Here is a 19,588-nt window from a genome sequence, read left to right on the forward strand (position 1 = left end):
CAATTTATTTTATAGCAACTAAACTATTATTTCGCAGTAAATCTTTCCAATATTCTCAAATAATAACTTTTTGTTTGTTGATTGTATTTTTTTAAAAAAAGAATGTAAACCTGTTTATGTGAATAAAAACTAAGAGAAGTTTTTCTATGTACATTTTCAGCTGCAAATGAACGAGATACCTTAACTCCAGTCAATGGTCCAATTGTTCTGCAAAGGAGAGGGTCTGTGTACGGAGCCAATGTGCCTATGATTACAGGTAAAATATATACATCATCAGTCAACTTTAAGATAGTTTTGGAAGTTTAGAACACAACGCATTTTCTAATAAGAGGGACGGAGGATGTCTGAATTATTAAAAATATTATACAAAATATAACTTCAGTAGATAACAAACAACTTCTTTCGTGACTGCAGATGAAATACCTAGAAGCTATCTGAAATGTTTTTTCTGAAAGTAAATATTGCTTTTAAAAATAGGGTGACCATACGTCCCGTTTTGACCGAGACCGAGACTCATTTTGGAAGTGTCCCGGCCGTCCCGTCAGTAGATGGGAAAAAGTAGTATTTGTACCGTTTTATGCAAGTGAAAGAAGTAAATAGCAAACCCAGTACCTTTAATCCTTATAAAGGTATTAATAATTAATAATAACAAAGAGACAAGAATTGAACTGAAATTCACCACGTTAAACTTAATCTATAGTTCGCAGTACTGCTCGAAAGATAGTAGAGGTTTTAGCAGTTGCTTGTTTGTTGAACAAACTTTAACGTGTCTTTCCTTTTTCATAAGTATCGAATTACTTGACCCGCCTGTAACAAAGAGAGAGAAAGGAGGGAGAGCTCTGATATCAGGAAGAACAAAGATTGGCCGAAAAGTCCAGGGTTGCTAATTCAGCACCAGTAGCAGTCCTAGTCACATTCTTTTCACTTCTAGCAATTTTATAACCAATTTTCATATTCATTCTTACGTCTCTAAAAATATAGTCATTATAAGTAAATTGCATGTAGATAGAGGAAATTTAAACGCGAATTTTTTTAACCTCAAATTTCTTGCGGGCATGGAGAGATGCTTGCAGCTTGGCATCTGGCGGGCGGAGGTTGGTCGGGTGTTAGTAACATTGTAAACGTCAGTGAAATGATTTTCTCATGATCTTTAAAAAGTCGGAACCTGTCCCGTTTTCAGCGGAAAATTTTATGGTCTCCCTATTTAAAAAAGACTCCTTGAATCTGCTTTAAATTACATAAATTCATTTAGAAACATAATTTCATTACGTTGCAATTTGATAATAATTCCAGCGAAACGATAATTCGCTGTGCACAGATTTCAATAAATTTAAACCAAAAGTATCCATGACACTCTGCAACATTATGGGATTAAAAGGAAGCTAAGGTTTTAGTCACCTAATGCTTTCAAAGATAAACATTGAAAGCATTAGGTGGCTAAAACCTTAGCTTCCTTTTAATCCCATAATGTTGTAGAGTGTCATGGATACTTTTGGTTTAAATTTATTGAAATCTGTGCACAGTGAATTATCATTTCGCTGGAATTAACATCACCATTACTTAATTCGTAGCAAGAGAAGGCTACTTTTTAACTTAAAGGAAGATTTTTCGATCAGATGAAGGCAGCAACAGTTGTCGAAACCATTATTAGATTAAAATGTTTATCTTAATCTAATAACGGTTTCGACAACTGTTGCTGCCTTCATCTGATCGTAAAATCTTCCTTTAAGTTAAGTATGACCTCCTGCTACTTATTAAGTGTGTTTCTATCCGTTGTAAATTTGTTGCTATCTTTCAAAAATTGCTGTAGAATACAAAGTACTAATTCTGCACTATCACTTTGAATTAAAAAACAACTAGAAAATAGAATTACGTTAAAGTTTTTGTGTACGAGCCACAGTTGTTGTTAAAACTAACTACGGCGCCATGTAGTGTATACTACTTTACCTTTAATCATGTTGTTTTCTTCATTCACTTCAATATCAATTTTACATAACTACTCACAAAACACAATTCTGCCGCAATTTAAATACCGTTGCTATTTTAAATATTACATTCTTAGGTGATGATAAATATTATAACTAATTCAATTTACATCTCTAAGCATTATTAATGTAAACTTTTGATTTCTGTAAGCTTAAAAATAACAACTTTAATAATAAACAATATATACCATCCCATTACCTTAAATTGCTCAAATTATCTTAATTTTTTCGATCAGATGAAGAGAACATCAGTTGTCGAAATAGTTATCAGACTAACATAGTTACTAGAAGCATTAAGTAAGTAAAGTCTTCCCTTGCTTGTAATGATATAACATGCATCAATTGCACACTTTGACATACCATTACGAGGTGTTATTTATATTTTAAAACAGATAATAGTTTTCTTTCATTTACAAAATTTAAACGTACAAGACTCTAAACTTAATTTTGTGTCCAATTTAATGAGTGTACAAGCTTCTCTTAGATAACGTAAATTACCTTAATTTACTCCAGTAATCATATAAATTAGACAATTCCATGTTATATATATATATATATATATATATATATATATATATATATATATATAATACGAAATCATGCATATATACAAATTAAATATTTGGTTTTCCTTTCAGAACTTGTCAATGACAGCAATGTTCAGTTTCTGGATCAGGATGACGACGATGATCCTGATACAGAATTATACCTCACTCAACCTTTTGCATGTGGTACTGCATTTGCCGTCAGCGTTTTGGATTCTCTAATGTCCACGGTAGGTTCACTTTTTATTGCATTATAAAATTCTCAGTTTGAGAATTGATGTTCATTTCATAACCGTAGCAAGATTTAATACCACATAAGTTGACTAATCATAGGCGATAGAGAGTTGAATTTGGTATTCGATTCTTCAAGTCATGTAAGTCTTTTTAAAGTATAAATTTTCGTACAATGATATACAGAAGATTGTTTGGTTTATAGCGCACCAATTTTGAATGGTATTCATCTTATGAAAAATTTCATTGCCACTATTGATGACGTTTCATTGGACCACTAGCACTGTGAACTATCTCCGAATCGAACTTTCCTTTGGAACAGACATCGGTGAAGAACCCAAGCAATTCGGTCTTATTCCCTACACCTTTCCAGAGACCAGCGAGACTGCGCGAACGCCAATGTTTAAGACGTCTTTTCAACTAGCCACAACCACAGAATTCCATTCCCGTTTGACATCAGGGCTCTTCACAGGAGTGTTTTGAAAGGAAATGACACGAATTTCTAATTCCCGATTTCATTTCCTGATAAAAACGCAGGAATTTTCTGGTGGACTTGAAGCTTTGTCCATATGGATCCTCATCTGACTAGCGTCCGCGTCACACGGTTGTGAGACGTCGATCTGAAAGGTAGAGTAATAATGGAATCCTGGAAGTATCTTGCATCCACTTTCACGTTTTTATCAACCTTACCTATCAGCAACTTACCCCGCATAACTGAATCCTGAAACAACCATAACTCACGTGGAAAACTTTCCCGGTAGTAGGGAACAAAATTGCAACGGCCCTTGGCATCGCTATCACGGTACGTCAGCGCCCGAATATGACCACCAGCAGTGGGATGGATGTATATTTCATTCATTTATGATGACTATCTGTCACTTAGACTTCTTCTGGAGTGTGGCACGGGAGAAGGTGATATCTATGGACCTTACAGATACATCTCAGCCAGAGCCACTTACGAATTTACAGTTCACAACTGAAGGTGTCAAATTAAGTCCCTGGTCCATCACACGTTGTGTTGCTGGATTTCCTTGTACATATATTTGCGGAATCCCTGCAGAACTTCAGGTGTCCCTTTCCTTGGAGCCGCCGCCTTGGTGCTTTTCATAGGCGACTGTTTCGCGACGGGCCCTTAGTTGTGTAACGAGCCACAAGGGTCTTTGCTATAGTCACCCCGAATGTGAACCCTTTCTACTGACGCTGAATTCCTATGCGTATGTAGGAAAAACGAGCCATGACATATGCTTCTCAGTAACAATTTAATTTAGGTGTCCTTTGTCGATACTCACGCAGCTACAACTTTAGACACATTACTGTTCACAATAGCAGACGCGAGGTTCTACCACCATTTCCTATATGACAGAAGTGTTTCTAATTGAGTCCGATTTAAGCCAGAGAAATTTCTGTGAAAGTAGAAAATTGCTTTTCTCAATATATTCCTCCCATAAGATATCATGTTGTACAGAATCCAGGGGAAGAGGACACACCATTTATGTCCAGTTTTGAGGTCTCGATGCTACATTTTGTAAACATGAATATCCACTTGAAACTTCACGACGGTCTACTTTCTCATACTTGATACTACAAATGACAAATTCCACTTGACATGCAAAAAACTTTGAAGTATTAAACTCAAGATGTACGCCTGAACATTTTGTAAAACTTGAATTGCTCTTTCTCTGAGTTTTTCAAATTTTGAAATTTTAACAGTATAAAATCAGTCCTAAATACGAGGGTCATTCGGAAAGTAAAGAACGTTTTTGTATAAACACTTTAATAACTGATATACAAAGGCAAAATTTGTGTTACATACTATGTGATACTTAAGTTACTTTTCGACATAGTCGCCGTGTAAATTTAAACACTTGTCATACCGTGGTACAAGTTTTTCTATGCCTTTGGCATACACAGTTGCCGCCAAACTGTTGAACCAATCACTAACAGCTTCCTTAAGTTCTTGAAATTTCAGGAAAGAATTCGTGCAGCCCATCAATAGTGAATCGCCTATCCTCTTGAATTTTCCGCTCAATTCTTCCTTTGAGTTCGTCAGTCACAACAGAAGGCCGGCTCGAGCGTTCCTCATCGTGCACATTCGTCCGTCCGTCATTAAACATAATGCACCACTTACGAACTGATGCTTCATTCATTACATTTCCATACACCTCAGTGATTTGTCTATAAATTTCTATCGGACGCACTTTTCTTGCATTCAAAAATCTTATCACATTACGAACCTCACACTTGGCGAGATCAGTAATTGTATCGCACATTTTACAGTCGCACAGCGAAGCAATAACGGACCGTAGCGGATCGCAGCTGGTGCCAGACTGAGGCTAAAGCATGCCCAGGTCAATAACCCAGCGGCAGCGGGGGTGGGGGAACACGCGCACGCGCTAGCGCAAAACGTTCTTTACTTTCCGAATGACCCTCGTATATGTAAATAAAGTTGGTATTTGAATTTTTAAATATCCTTCACAAATATTGTACTAAAGAATTAGATTCAAGTGACTGAAAAAAAGATGGTACGAATGATGACAATGAATGTTTCTGTAAGATGGAGTAGACAGTGCCGTGTTCCCATTCCGAAACGAAAACGAGAATCGTGTCCTCGGAAACCCCAAAAAATCAGTCTATAGCCATTTGTACGTGCCAGCGAGAAAGAACTATTCTGATGCTAGAACTAGTACTTGGTGGAATCCTTTTTCCAGCACTTAAAGCTTCAACTATACGTGGCATGGTACTTTGTAAATCATCAGTTGCTTGATTGCTTACCTCTTCCAGCAGGTAATCAGCTTTACCCTATGGAATGGTGCTCTATCATCCATTAATTTCATGGAGACTGATGACAGTTGGCATATTTCAAAAGGTAGCGACCAATCTTGCAGTACCTTGCTGTATTTCGAAGCATTGATCTGACCATTACACAAAAAAGAGGTTATTATTCCACCATTCCAAATTGTGCCCCACACTATGACATACACACGCCATATTTCACCGCAGAATGGTGGAATTGTAGTGAATCGTGGCCTGTCAATCGCATCCGCATTCACTGTCGAACTCTGTCCGAAAATTCGAAAAGCAGCTTTATTAGAAAATGCGACATGGTTCCAAAAATGTTGCACATGACGGTGGCCCAACATTGTCTCGGTGTCAGTTGTTTTTTTAAAAGTAGAAGCCTCTTTCCGACAACGCGTTGATTCATTCCCACACTATGAAAGTATCCAAAAAGACGATTCGTGTTGATCTGTCAACTTCGGCTACGATGCTATTGGCATATCGTGAAGGATGGGTCCTTGCACTCCGGACCACACATGTCAGGCATGACGTTGGCCCAGTCAACCCTATTTTGGGTCTATGCATGTCTTTTTTTGTTTAATTTGAACTGCAATATAATCCTATTAACAGTTACTAACGGTATATGTTACAAAAAGATTATGGTGCTCTGGCTTCTATCATGCTCCCAATGTCAAATTATACAACTCAATGTCGCGGGTAAACGCTGTCAGCTTCTCAAAGACACGTTGACGTGTCATAATGCCACTTATTGTACTGCATGTTGACACTAACTTGTGTAAGATATTCATTTGGGTGTTAACAAAATTGTATTACTCTGCTGGTGTCTATTATATATACACTTCGCATGTCAGAATTCTTTTTTTAAAAAAAATCGTTTCGTCCTTTTATCTTCCTGATCTTTTTATTTCTTTTTCTCCTGTTTTTGTCCTCCGTGATCAAGAGTCGAAAGTTCGGCAGTACAAATGGCATTCAGGAATTATATAACTCTGTTAAGTAGAGTGAAAATTAGAATTCTTGAGCGTGTCCTTAGAATATCTAATAAAAATAGTTTTGTTTTTGTTTCTTGGTGAGTTTTCTACAGTAGTTCTTGATATATCATATTTTCAGTAATAGTAGCATTTTATATTGTATATTATATGTTACCCATATGATATTCGTATTTATGTATTGTATATTACTGTGTTACTTATTTATATACATTTTGTTTCTAGACTTACTTCAACCAAAATGCTCTGACCTTGATTCGCTCATTAATCACGGGAGGGGCAACACCTGAACTGGAGCTCATCTTGGCAGAAGGAGCTGGTCTCCGCGGTGGTTATAGGTAATTTTGAATCCTTATCATTATGTCACATCCTCAAAACTACTGAATACCTGCGTCATCTTTATTTCTAGCCGATTGATTTATATGGAGAACTATTAGGATTATGCAAGTAGAATTTATAGTATTGTAAGTTAGTACGTACATATTCCCCTTACTCCACACGATAACTCCTGAATGGAATATAATTTATGAACTCTTTTTTTCGCAAAAGATAGCTAAAGCGATTATCTCAGCCGAGTTCATTAATGGAGTCAACCCGTTAACATGATAACGGGTAACGGCGATTTACGTCTGTCCGTTAGTCCATGCGATAACTCTTGAACGAAAGCTAACTTTTGAACTCTGCTTATTGTAATAGACAGCAAGAAAAATTATCTCAACCGAATTCGTTATTGTAGTCATTTCGTTATCATCTTAACAAATAACGATGACTTACGTCCATTCGTAAGAGCTCCTTCATGCTAAGCGGTTAGCGCACGCGCCTTTGGCGTGGGAGACCCGGGTTCGATTCCCGGTGGGAGCTCATGTGGTTCGGATTCCACGTTAACCAGTAGGTTCCGTCTTATATAGCCTCGCTGCTGAAAGGACGTTAAACTCAAAATCAACTCAACTCAACTCAACTCAACTCAACTTATATCCATTCGTTCTGTCTTTTGCAATAGATAGCCAGAGTTTATCTCAACCAAATTCATTTATGAAGCTAATTCGTTAACATCTTAGCGGCTGACAGTAGATTAAGTTCGTCCGTTATTCCACACGATAACTCTTGAACGAAAGCGAATTTTTGATTTTTATTTTATTTTTTATTTATTTTTTTTTTTTTTTTTTTTTGCAATAGATAGCTACGGCGATTATCATGACCGAGTGAATTGAGTTCGTTAACATCTTCAAGGGCAACGATGGCTTTAAGTGTAACTATCCATATCTCATTTTCTACTATTGAAACAAAAGTAGTAGAAGTTACACATTACGCCGTTAGATGGTAGCAAATATATTTCACCGTTTGACATCTACCGGACGAAACTGAAACTTCTAGTGCGTGATCCTTTTTAGCGTCTACCAGAGTTTATTTTTCTGTTTTCTTTGTAATGAACTGAATTTTAATGATGTGATTTTATTAGTTTCTTCTTCAAATCAAATTAAATGTCACTTGCTTTTTCAAAATAAATTTGTATTTCATATATAAACTTAATATTACTTAAATTAAATTTGATTAATAAATATTAACATTACAGACAATAAATTTTAATTTTCACAAATTAAGGAACATTTAAATTGATTTGAAGAAGAAATCAGTAAAAGAAAGCCATTAAAAGTTCAGTTCTTTTCAAAAAAAAAAAAAAAAAAAAAAAAGAGAGAGAAAGATAGTTCTCCGTATAAATCAGTGGGCTGAAAAGCAAACATTGTAGAGGTATTCAAAATTGTTGAAAATTAGTAGGGTCTATTATTGTAATATTATACGTAAAAAGCAATACAATATAATGCAGTACTTAGTATGATACAATAAAAATATAGCATTAAAGAGCGAAACAAAACTAGTAGAGATAATGTCATATATTTGCGGGTATTTGCTTTGTATGCATTAAGCTATTTTCTACAGAGTTACCATGTTTGTGTAAACATTTTTCATAGTGTATTCCCACGTCGTAGAAATCACCCGCCTGTGACCGAAGCCAATCTTCAACCGATATTTTCACTGTGACTATTGACTGTTTGTTGTTACTGTCAAAATGCGCACGCGCGTTGTCTCCCAGCTTGCCTTAGGCATGAGAGGAGACGACAGCAGTATCCTATCTAGTTGAAGACTTTTATTGAAGCGGGATTAGCAAGCTTCTACAATTCGACTCAATCGATTTTATATGCCAATCCGTCTGTTTATTCCACAATTACAATAACAATATACAATACACACCCTTGTAGCTTTCAGTTTGGTGAACATTTCAGTTTTTGTTCCACACCGATCGAATAATTTGGGTCTTTTAACCTTGAGATTTGATAAACCCCTTCAGAGACCACAAATTTGCACATCTTCGACAACAAATATAGTTGCCACTCGAAACCTACAGTCACTACAATTAAACTAATGATTGTTTTGAAGTAATAACGTGGTAAGGTATCTACACAGAAAATATTACATTTTTGTAAAAGTAAATAAATAAATAAATAAATAATAATAATAATAATAATAATAAAACTGTGGAATCGCATCATTGAACCACTTGACTTGGATTTATCCACAAGGTATCGCATTAACAAAACGGATTTTATTTCTATTTTGAATAACATTCTGACAAGAGATCAAAGAGAGAGAGGGAGCACATAATAAAGAATATATTTTTCCAATTACTTTACAAGTTGTATTGAGATGAACGAATGTAATTATATTATGCTGGTGCAAACATTTTCATAATTGATCATAAAATACAACGAATATTTACTAGGTATATATTAATTGCAAATTTGGAGCGAAGTAATCGACCTTTATTGATTATTTATAGAATTTTTCAGTGCATCAATTGTTTTCGTGAATGAATACGACATGTTAATAGTTGAATTTGGCATATCAGCGAAAACCATAATGGCTTTGAAAAATTGTGTTCGCAGAACAAAACGAAAGGGGCTTTGTCCTATTTCTAATGCTGAAAATTCTATTTTTCATTGTTTACAATGAGAATTCGCGCGCTAAATGCTTTCCAAACCTTAAGTCTATGGGCATCCCGTATTTCGGTGATTATTCCGCTATGTTATGTCCGATTTAGACATTACAACCTCTTACAACACTCAGTGCGTACTCTCGAAACATCATGTCAATTTTAGTGGAGAATGGTTTAAGCACCTCGAGGATCCAGTTTTTCGGTTATTAATCCTTCCGATTGGAACATGCGACCTCTTACCACATTCAGCGCGTGCTCTCGAATTACAATGTCAAATTTGGTTAAGAGCGGTTCAAGGATCTCGGAGGAGAATCCGAATAAACGAACGCCTAATTCGAGTAAAGAAAAGCTTCGGTCCCATGATTAAACATTGCAATATATGACTATATTCATAGTGTACAGTACTCTACCTAAAACCACAATTAGACTTGCTTATAATGCGACATTTATTTTCTGTGAAGGCACGAAGTTTATAATTTCTTCTCTTTCTTTCAGTACGCCAGAGAGCTTAGCCAATAGAGATAGATGTAGAGTTGGACAGATTTCCTTGTACGACGGTCCACTAGCACAGTACGGTGAAGCTGGAAAATATGGTGATCTTTTTGTAGCAGCGCTCAAATCCTACGGAATGCTATGCATAGGACTGTATAGGTACTGTAACACCTTCTTGTTTAGTAATAATGTTGAAATCAAACATGTACAACTTTTAGTAGGACATGTCCCAGAAGTAGAGATTCACATCTAGATATTGCTGGTTCGATCTCAACCCATGAGAGTTTGTGGTAGACGACGTTGTTTTCTCGGAGAGCTGTTTCCTTGCATTATCTTTATTTCATTAACATTTTCATCATAATTCATCTACATTTAACATCCGTCTATGTTTAACTTAAGATTTCATTTAATTCCCTTTACTTAACATTTGATGTTTTTCATCTTTAAACCAAGAAAAAGAAAGACACACACAATGAAATTTTATACTGAAAGTACAAATGTTTCTGAAGTTGGATAGTTGAGAAGTTATGAATAGCCTTCTACAAAGTAAGGCAGAAATAATCAATAACTTTGTTTGAAAATCTATCCAAGTGTAGTGCTTCCCTATCATTTAAAACTTTTAGTTATCGTTTTTAAGTATCTACATTGATCTTGTATCTTTTAAATTTACATTTGTCCGTATTACGTGAACTGAGAACGTAAAATAATAGAAAGCAATTTTAATTACACCCTCTGTTTATAGGAATTACATACTATTTCAGCTGAATTCGGCAGTCTTATCCACGAAGTAGAAAATAAGATTTTTTAAAAGAGTGCACAATGAATTGTGAAGTGGAAATTTGCAATTTAGCACTGTCTAAAGATATTAGATCCGGATTATTTAATAGACCATGACAGATAAAACTTATATTAGGTATTTTTACGTTATCAACCATTGGGTTTGCTTCTATTATGTAAATTATAGTTGTCTAATTAAGATATTCATATTTTATCAAACCATGCTTATCAGATATTCTGAGACTACAAAATAGTATATTAAATTAGTAATTTTCTAACAACACACTACTAGATATATTTCAGTCAAAAAAAAAAAAATCTATGGTCATTTTTGTTAACATATTTTGTTTCCGTACTGAGGATTGGCGTAGAGCTTTGTCCGAACTGTATCGACTAGTGTGTTGTTGAATGCTGTTGTCAGAAAGTAATTAAAGAAGATACTATCTTGATAAAATATATCTATATCTATATCTATATCTATATCTATATCTATATCTATATCTATCTATCTATATATGAAAGACTACGAAGGATTTCAATTACATGAAATATATACTCAGCATTCTACATCTTTTGGCATCAGTACAAGGTTTCGGATTTCCACGGCACCTTTCCTCTGGCCTAACAACCAAAGATAGGTAAATAAAATATAGGGAATAGATGCCACAGCCTAGGTCCCACTGTCCGATTAAAGTAAAGACTTCTATCAGTTATTGTGGACCGTGTGTTAAATCTCCATCTGTCTTCTGGTTGCCAAAACTTATTGTTTGAGAGCCACTCTCTCATGCACTGCTCTCTTGGCATGTATATGCAAATAAACGTCGGAACTGGAAATTCCACTTTCAAGAGCTCTCTTGAAACTTAAAAGCTTACACTTTTTAAATTAATGTGATATGAAGTACTTCCTGAGAATCGCAGCCATATAGACAAAGAAATGCTTTATTTAATGAATATAATTCATTTACGCGATACATTTACGTATTACTGATTCCAAAGTTAATAGCTTTTCGCTTGCTAGACAACTAGTAAAAGCTACTAGTCATTAAAGTATCTTTGTTGTTGCAAATTTCGATCTCTCAATAGTATTTAAGCGTAAGCTATACCGGATATCATATTAAGTTGTCCATTGTTAACTAGTATATTTAAATATAGGGAAAAAAATAAATTCATAAATACCAGTTAAACAAATGAATGTGTTCTGTTTCAGGTTTAGAGATACAAGTTCATCTTGTGATGCCTCGTCAAAACGTTACGTTATCACAAATCCGCCAGACGATTTCTCGCTTTTGCCGACAGATCAGGTAAGTCTTTTGATTTCCATCAGTGTAAAATTAAAAACCAAGAAACTAAATTCTTAATATGATGAAATATATATTGTGGATAAATACTTCCAACTTGTGCAAATTTCTTCACTATTAGAACTACTTTAATGCTTAGTGCAATGTTATGGCTCAATTTATTATTAGAGACACATCTGGATAACAAGAAATATACATTTTGTGGTGCTACAAACCTCGAAGGGTGCCATTCAGTTGGGTCATGTGTAGCTATCGCATCAGGTTTCAACGTCATTATTTCTTGTTTTCAAGACAGGGTTTGCTACCTCGTAACTCAATACCTTGCCAATGTTGAGTCAACACCAACAGTTCTGTGCTGCCATTAAAAATTGAACCTCGAAACCACATGAATAAAAGAACATGAGCTAATCATTCGGAATCATAACAGTCGCAATTACCATAATTTTCAAAAATATATATTTAACTGGAATTGTACCGAATCTAGATTAGCACATGGATACCATTTATTTCAAAGTATCCTGTCGATCCACTGTACGTTAACATAGAATCAACATAGTAAGTGTCGTTATCGGTTGGTTCTATATTTGGTTTCATATACAAATATCAGAACAGTATATTCATACTTCTTGCTCCTTCAAATAGCCTTGATCTGATCAACTAGAAGTCCTACAGGAAAATAAATAAATAAATAAATAAATAAAATAAAAACTAACAATAGTAATATACTATATTTACATATAAAGAACAGGTAAGAATTACTGTAATGTGCTATCCAGAGACTCATTAAATAGTCCGAACGTTACCTAACGTTAATTCCATTTTGTATTAGCTTTTACAGTGAGTGTAGTTCCTACTACATTCGGATCAAACTTAGAAACGAATCCACAGTTCAAACGCCGTGAGAATGAAAGCTACGTCACGAGGTAATTAAGGTCACCGAGAGAAGAGCTAGTCATAAACGTAGAGGTGGTAGCTATAGTGGAAGGTTTCTGCAGAAACGAACAACAACTGTACAATGTTGCCGCCCTGTAATAGATGTTCAGAAGTGTTTGTCAACCGAAATGGAGGAAGTACAGCGGACGCCTCAGTGGAATACTCACGGCGTGGCTACAGGGAAACACGCTCCTCCAAATGTCAATTCGTTCCTCATTTTGATCCGAGTATAGAAATATGCATATGACACCATTTTAAATTCTTGTTACTTTCTATGAAGACCATGAAATAAAGTTTCTGAGTTCTTCACTTTACAGTAAGGAGATAATTAGTGTACTTAACTTAAACTCACATTTATTTAATTTGCACTTTCAGGGTTGCTACAATATTTTGTAAATAAATTTATCCATGTTTCAAATCATTGGAAATAACTAAAGATCGATATTTATCGTTACCTAATTGATAAAACGACAAGCCCGACAACAATCGTTCACTTGAATTAATCTGAAGTCTACCATTAATTTGTTATAAAATATGAACTCGTATACAACACATGCATTAACGCATTTTGAAGCTTCGCCTCTCTTGTATCGTACATCATACACAGGGTGTCTACTAAAATTCCAAAATTTAATTTCGTGACTTTTTCGTGACCTTTTCTTCACCAAATCATAGAATTTTCTAACATTTTCAAGAGCAAATTTGGGTGCGAATTAGGCCGAATTTTCATCCATGCGATAGGAACGTACTTTGCTTGCGATTTGGTAGCGTTTAAAGCCGACCATAAACATTTTTGGTGGTGAATTTTGACGTTTATAGAACGAAATTTTCCAATCTGTACTTACATTTGTACAGTTAAAAAAAAAAATCGTGACCCAAAAGCTAAATTTCGTGACTTTTTCGTGACTTTCTTGACCGTTTTCTGATTTCGTGACTTTTTCCTGACATTCGTGACTTTCGTGACCGATAGACACCCTGATACAACAACACAGGCATTAACGAATTTCGGAGTTTAGCCTCTCTTGTGTCGTATACGATAGAAACACCTCAGATTTTCTATTTTCACCAATAGATGCCCCTAAAAATTTGAAAATCGTGCTTTATTGTACAGATTTTGCAATAATAATAATAATAATAATAATAATAATAATAATCTTTATTAATGTGCTGAGAACAGCTGGAAAAATAAGTACAGCAAATACAGCACTTCCTATCATAGTTCAATGATATTATTTAACGCTACAATGTAAATGATGATAATAATAGTAAAAATAATAAATGAATGAATATAAAAGTTCACTTTAACATATAGTCTACGCTAATTCCTAAAACATCAAAACCTCAAAAATTAAAACTACTAGGATAACTATTTCTAAAATTAGAACTACTCAAAAATTAATAAAATAACTACTAGAATACATAATAAATTATGAAAAAAATTTGGTACTAATATGTGAAATCTTTGTAGTTTGTTAAAAGTCGTGATATTAAAATGTTTCCTGTCACTAGGTTGAAATAAAAGTTTAGCCCTTGTACAATACATTGGAACTTTCAGACTCACATTTAAAATATATATATATATATATATTCTGAACTACAGCGATAATCAAGTATCTTTTCTACAAATATATAGTTAATCAATTTCCTCGTGTCCACCAGTGGTTCTAGTTTCATATATGTTCTGCAGCTGTCTGATGTATTACTATAGTAATAGAATCCCAACTTAAAACATACTATTCTAATAAAACATTTTTGCATCATTTCAATACTATTTGTAAGTGTCTGTGTTGGGCTGTTCCAAATTACCGGCCCGTATTCTAATTTTGATTTTACCAGCAGGTTATATAAATGTATGTACGTGTCTGATTGACAGATGACAGGCTATTGTTTAAGGACGCACCTAGTTATTTTCTTATATATGTTCTGTATGGGACCACTAAACCGCAAAGACAAATATTACACCTAAATCCCTTATCGTGTAAACTTTTTGCTATATATTACCTTGTATTTCGTATTGATTGACATAATACTGTGGTTTGTTACTATAAGTAAAACACTTTGTTTTATACAATTGATACCATTACATTTACACTAAATAATATTTCTGCTTAACGTAATATTGTGCTCAATATTATTAATAATTCTAAAACTTTGATGTCATTGGCATACAGCAAAGTTTTGGAATGGTTAAAATTGTTCTAAAAGTACCAATACCCAGAAAATATAAATAATCCGCTGGAGCTTCGCTTTTCTAAGTGTGGACGAAATAGAGTTTATAATTAAATTATACATGAGACGAGGGCTTTTCCCGAATTTCTAGATTTGTGGCAACCCTGAATTTAATAAATTACCTTAGAGCAACTAATTACAACTTTTACTTTTTTCCACAGGTGTTCGTGTTGATGCAATTTGATCCTGGACTTGAATATAAACCGAACAGAGGTGCAAGGGGCAAGGACGACAATTCCTGACTCCTGCTCTGTAGCGCCCTCACTGATGGCCCCTACTCCTATATTTAAATTGGCTGGGAGAGATGGCAACTCTGTGTAAGAACAGCGCTAAATCTTCGTAAGAACGCAAATACAAATTACCAAATTTTAATGGGAAGTTGACTGCTCGTAATGTTTTTTAAAGCGCTATTCTTACTATAGAGTTGTAGAATGCAGATTTGGCTTAACACTCGAAGCTGCATCTGCTAGTTGCAAAAGAAAAAACAAGAGGTCATTTTCTTTTTTCCACAGTTATGCACATTATTATTTTATAATTTTTGTTCGTCTTCTTTTGATAATTCCTTCTCCTCCTCCTTTCCAGCATTTACATTACACCACAAACCTTCATCATATACCTTCTCTACCGCATGCATTCATGCGCAATCTATTCATACATACAATATTTATGTACAAAACATTCGTATGATACAAACTCAACCTCGTAATTTTCATTGTACATATAACAAATAATTACTATTGCCAAAGTATAAAACTAAGAAACTATACGAATTCAAAACTAGTAAATTGATATTGCTTATTGTCATATACTAATGTGAATTTTTACATGCTACTGCTTTAAATGATATTCAAAACAACCTGAGCTATAATGAATTTTCTATATACATATATATTATATATATATACATATTCTATCAAAGTTATTTTATTTTTACTAATGATGTAGATACGACGCACACATTATTTTAACAAAGATCTTGTATATACATATATATATATATATAAATGAAATGTTATACATATAATTCTTTTAATCGTTATAAAGAAGTGCATATTTTTCTTGCACTGTAACAGTAAACTGTTTCTAGAGAGGGTGTCCTTTTGTCTTTCTCATTGGTAGGGAAGGATTAAAAATACTGTTTTACAAAGCCACGCCTAAACCAACCACCTTCCCACTATTACCAATACAAATATATTTATTCTTTTTTAATTTCCTTTGTATTCTAGTTTCATTTTTATTTTATTTTCAATTATTAACAATTCACTTCAGATTTGTTGAGCTCAGGACGTAGATGTGACTCATCTATCGTCCAGCGTAAATGAATCTGAAAAAAACATTTACACACATACAACCTTACACCAACAAGAAAGACCTTTAGATCGCTTTCCTTTGCTTGGTTCCACGATAAGTTTTGGTCAGAGCTTCAAATATTCTAAAATTATTTTTTTTGCTTTACATATATACCAGTAGCTTCCAGGTTCTTAAATAAAGGAGACAGGAGTAGGGGCCTGTGGGCTGGATTTGTATATTTTTTTTCCTTTTTTTAGTAAATGACAACATTGTAATCCAGTCCCAGTGAGGGTTGCTACAGATAGGTGACGTTCTTTATCATCTATGCATGGTGTGGTTACGAGGGCACTCATCCAAACCATGCTTTACGTACATAACGCAGAAACAAATACATATATATATATACAGTATATACAATATATGTAGATATAACTTTATTGGGTGCCCTTGCAGGCATCGCTAAGGTGCCAATGTTACATAGTCAAGGGGTGTGGCACAAACTGTGTTTTTAGTGTAACACTCTTTGCACAAGTTTCTTTACATACCCTGCCCAGTAGCTCATATTGTGACTTGTGCAAGCAACAGTTGTTCAAGAGAATATTGGGCAGAAGTCGACAAGTGATCAGCTAGTGAAGAGGAAGCACTGCTGAAGACTAAACGACGGACTCTTATTATTACTACTACAAAGGTTATGCAATTTAAACCCACAAAAGAGCATCGAAAGTTCAGAAGACAGAAATATAAATCAAAGTGTATAGATTCTTCAGATGCGTCCTCTACACTTGTGCTTGTACCTCAAACTCTTTGTATGTTTGTGTGATACGTAAAAAAAAAAAGAAAAAGAAAAAAGAAAAGAAAAAGAAAATTAAAAACTATATTATATATATATATACATTCATATATATATATATATATGAAAAGAAAAGACTTGGTGCTTTTAATTGTGGATGAAGTCACTGTATATTACTGTTAAACCGTTTTTTGCAATCCGGATGAATTCCACATCTTGTTAAAAAAATTATTGATGTTGTAACTTTACTGTGATATCGCTTTGATTGATGCAGGGAGTTTGTTGCAGCCTGTACTGTTTTAGCAAATTTTGCTTTATACCATAAACTGAAAAAAAATACAAATCTCCTTTTTAAAGGCTAATATGAGTCCTGCGATGTGTTTTAAGCTAAAAGTATAATAATAATAATAAAAAGGTGGTTATTCACGTTCATGTGTATACCCCTAATTGCTGTGCACATTGGGCGTGTTATGGCCCACCTGAATTTAAAAAAAAAAAAAAGAAAAAATTAGTAGTCTTGGCGCTGAGTCTCTTGCCTTGACTTCGAGAGACTAGATAAAAAAATTAGACAAAGCCTTAACGCGGATAAGAACTGTATTTTTTTTATTGTCGAAGACAAGTGTACATATATATATATATATAAATATAGAGCCTATAAGGCATGTGATAGTGGTGTGACTGATAACACAACATACGGAAGGACAGTTTCCTATTCAACACAAGAGCACCACTCTGAAATCTGTAGGATTTTTTTGGTGCTGTGCACCGTAACTTGTGTGTCTTGTTTTTTTCCGAACAGAAAAAGAAATATCACTCATTTTCACATTAATTATTTGTATATTTTTGTCAAGCTCATTTGTAAATGACCATATTTATGTATGGTCTAGATTAACAAGTTTTACAGTTCATCATTGATGTCCTTTTAAAAAAGAAGAAAAAACACTAAACTTTTTGTCCCTTTCTTGCATGAAAATGGTTCATTATCACTTTTACAGATTATATTTAAAAAAAAAAAGAAGAAAGACAGTTGAAGTGTGATCATTTCTCAAGAATTCAGAAGTTATTTCATTCATTGATGATGGTGTTTTTTTAATTTTTTTAAAAATATATTGTAATGTGACCTGCTTCAGCCTTTTAAAACAAAATAAATAAGAAAAAATCCTTATAAATAGAGCCAAGAATAAATTCATATTTTTCACTTAAAAAAATCACTAAAGCCTTGGGCTGTTGCTGTGGTGGGCCACACAGAACTTGTGACGTACCTGCTCGCTCGTGCCCTCTTTTTTTTCCCATGCAATACAGCCGTTAAGGTTGTAGCTTGCAAAGTTGGGGAGTCTAAATACTGTTAGATATGCTAGAGGGAATATTGTTACCTTGGAACTGACAGCAATAGATCACAAGCACATTTATGTTTGAAGTTTTATTTCCTGTTACCCAACCTTTCCTGAACAAGGGCTGCCCAAACTAAAAACACAATCGCATAGTTAACTAGAGATATATCAAGTCCTTGCAGTATAATCATGCTGAAGGATACATATAGCTAGGATGTATGACGAGTAACTCAAATGTACAGTCTTACTTTGTAAAATACTCATAGAAGACATTGACACAGGTGCCAGCGCATACTGAAACTTTTTTGATTAAAACACAACTATTTCGTGTTACTCAGATAAAACTTTATACTTGCGTTATCCTTTCTGTAGCTTTCGAGAACTGATTTTTAGCCTTTACTATGCTTTCGTCGGGCTCCTGAAAACCTGAAAATTAAGTCATTAATACAGTGTTTTAAAATTAACTCATACAAACTTTACTGAAAGGATTTGATATGACAACGTCTGCAACGCATTACACAAAAACAAAATTGTTCCAATTCACTTGATTTATATAGAGAGATTGTTTCTTCAAAGTTATAAATATGTACCACGCACTATTTCAGAATTTTCATCCATTTTCTTTAACAAGATTACTAAAATTTCAAGTAGCACAACTATTAGACATATCTGTGTTTTTTCTTATTTGAGCAGCTCTTGTATTACGTATTTGTTAAATTATTTTGGAAGGCAAAATATTTCTAGCGCATTGAATTAACAAAGCTCGAGAGGACTTCTAATTGTTTATTTAGTGGCAGTAATTATTTTCTACGCTTTCCATGATTATTTTTCAACTTCTATTCGTCCAGCAATTGTCAGTGGTGTTCATTTCTTTATTGTATCATCTAAATGGTTTAATAGTTAACTTCTGTAA

The 19,588-nt window shown here is 34.2% G+C and overlaps 1 protein-coding gene across 4 annotated transcripts in view; it reads left to right on the forward strand.

Moving 5' to 3' along the window:
- The window catches only part of slo (calcium-activated potassium channel slo), a 503,706-nt gene extending 484,953 nt beyond the window's left edge, over positions 1 to 18,753 (forward strand). For all 4 annotated transcript variants that reach the window (XM_081770216.1, XM_081770217.1, XM_081770212.1 and 1 more), the window contains 6 exons: positions 161 to 256; positions 2,624 to 2,760; positions 6,769 to 6,881; positions 10,031 to 10,186; positions 12,012 to 12,105; positions 15,426 to 18,753. In XM_081770216.1, the coding sequence (XP_081626342.1) occupies positions 161 to 256; positions 2,624 to 2,760; positions 6,769 to 6,881; positions 10,031 to 10,186; positions 12,012 to 12,105; positions 15,426 to 15,506 (677 nt within the window). In that variant the 3' untranslated portion in view covers positions 15,507 to 18,753. The remainder of the gene's footprint in view (positions 1 to 160; positions 257 to 2,623; positions 2,761 to 6,768; positions 6,882 to 10,030; positions 10,187 to 12,011; positions 12,106 to 15,425) is intronic.
- Positions 18,754 to 19,588: the final 835 nt, after the last annotated feature.

Source organism: Thermobia domestica, chromosome 1, assembly GCF_964235325.1.
Source record: "Thermobia domestica chromosome 1, izTheDome1.hap1.1, whole genome shotgun sequence".
NCBI lineage: Eukaryota > Metazoa > Arthropoda > Insecta > Zygentoma > Lepismatidae > Thermobia > Thermobia domestica.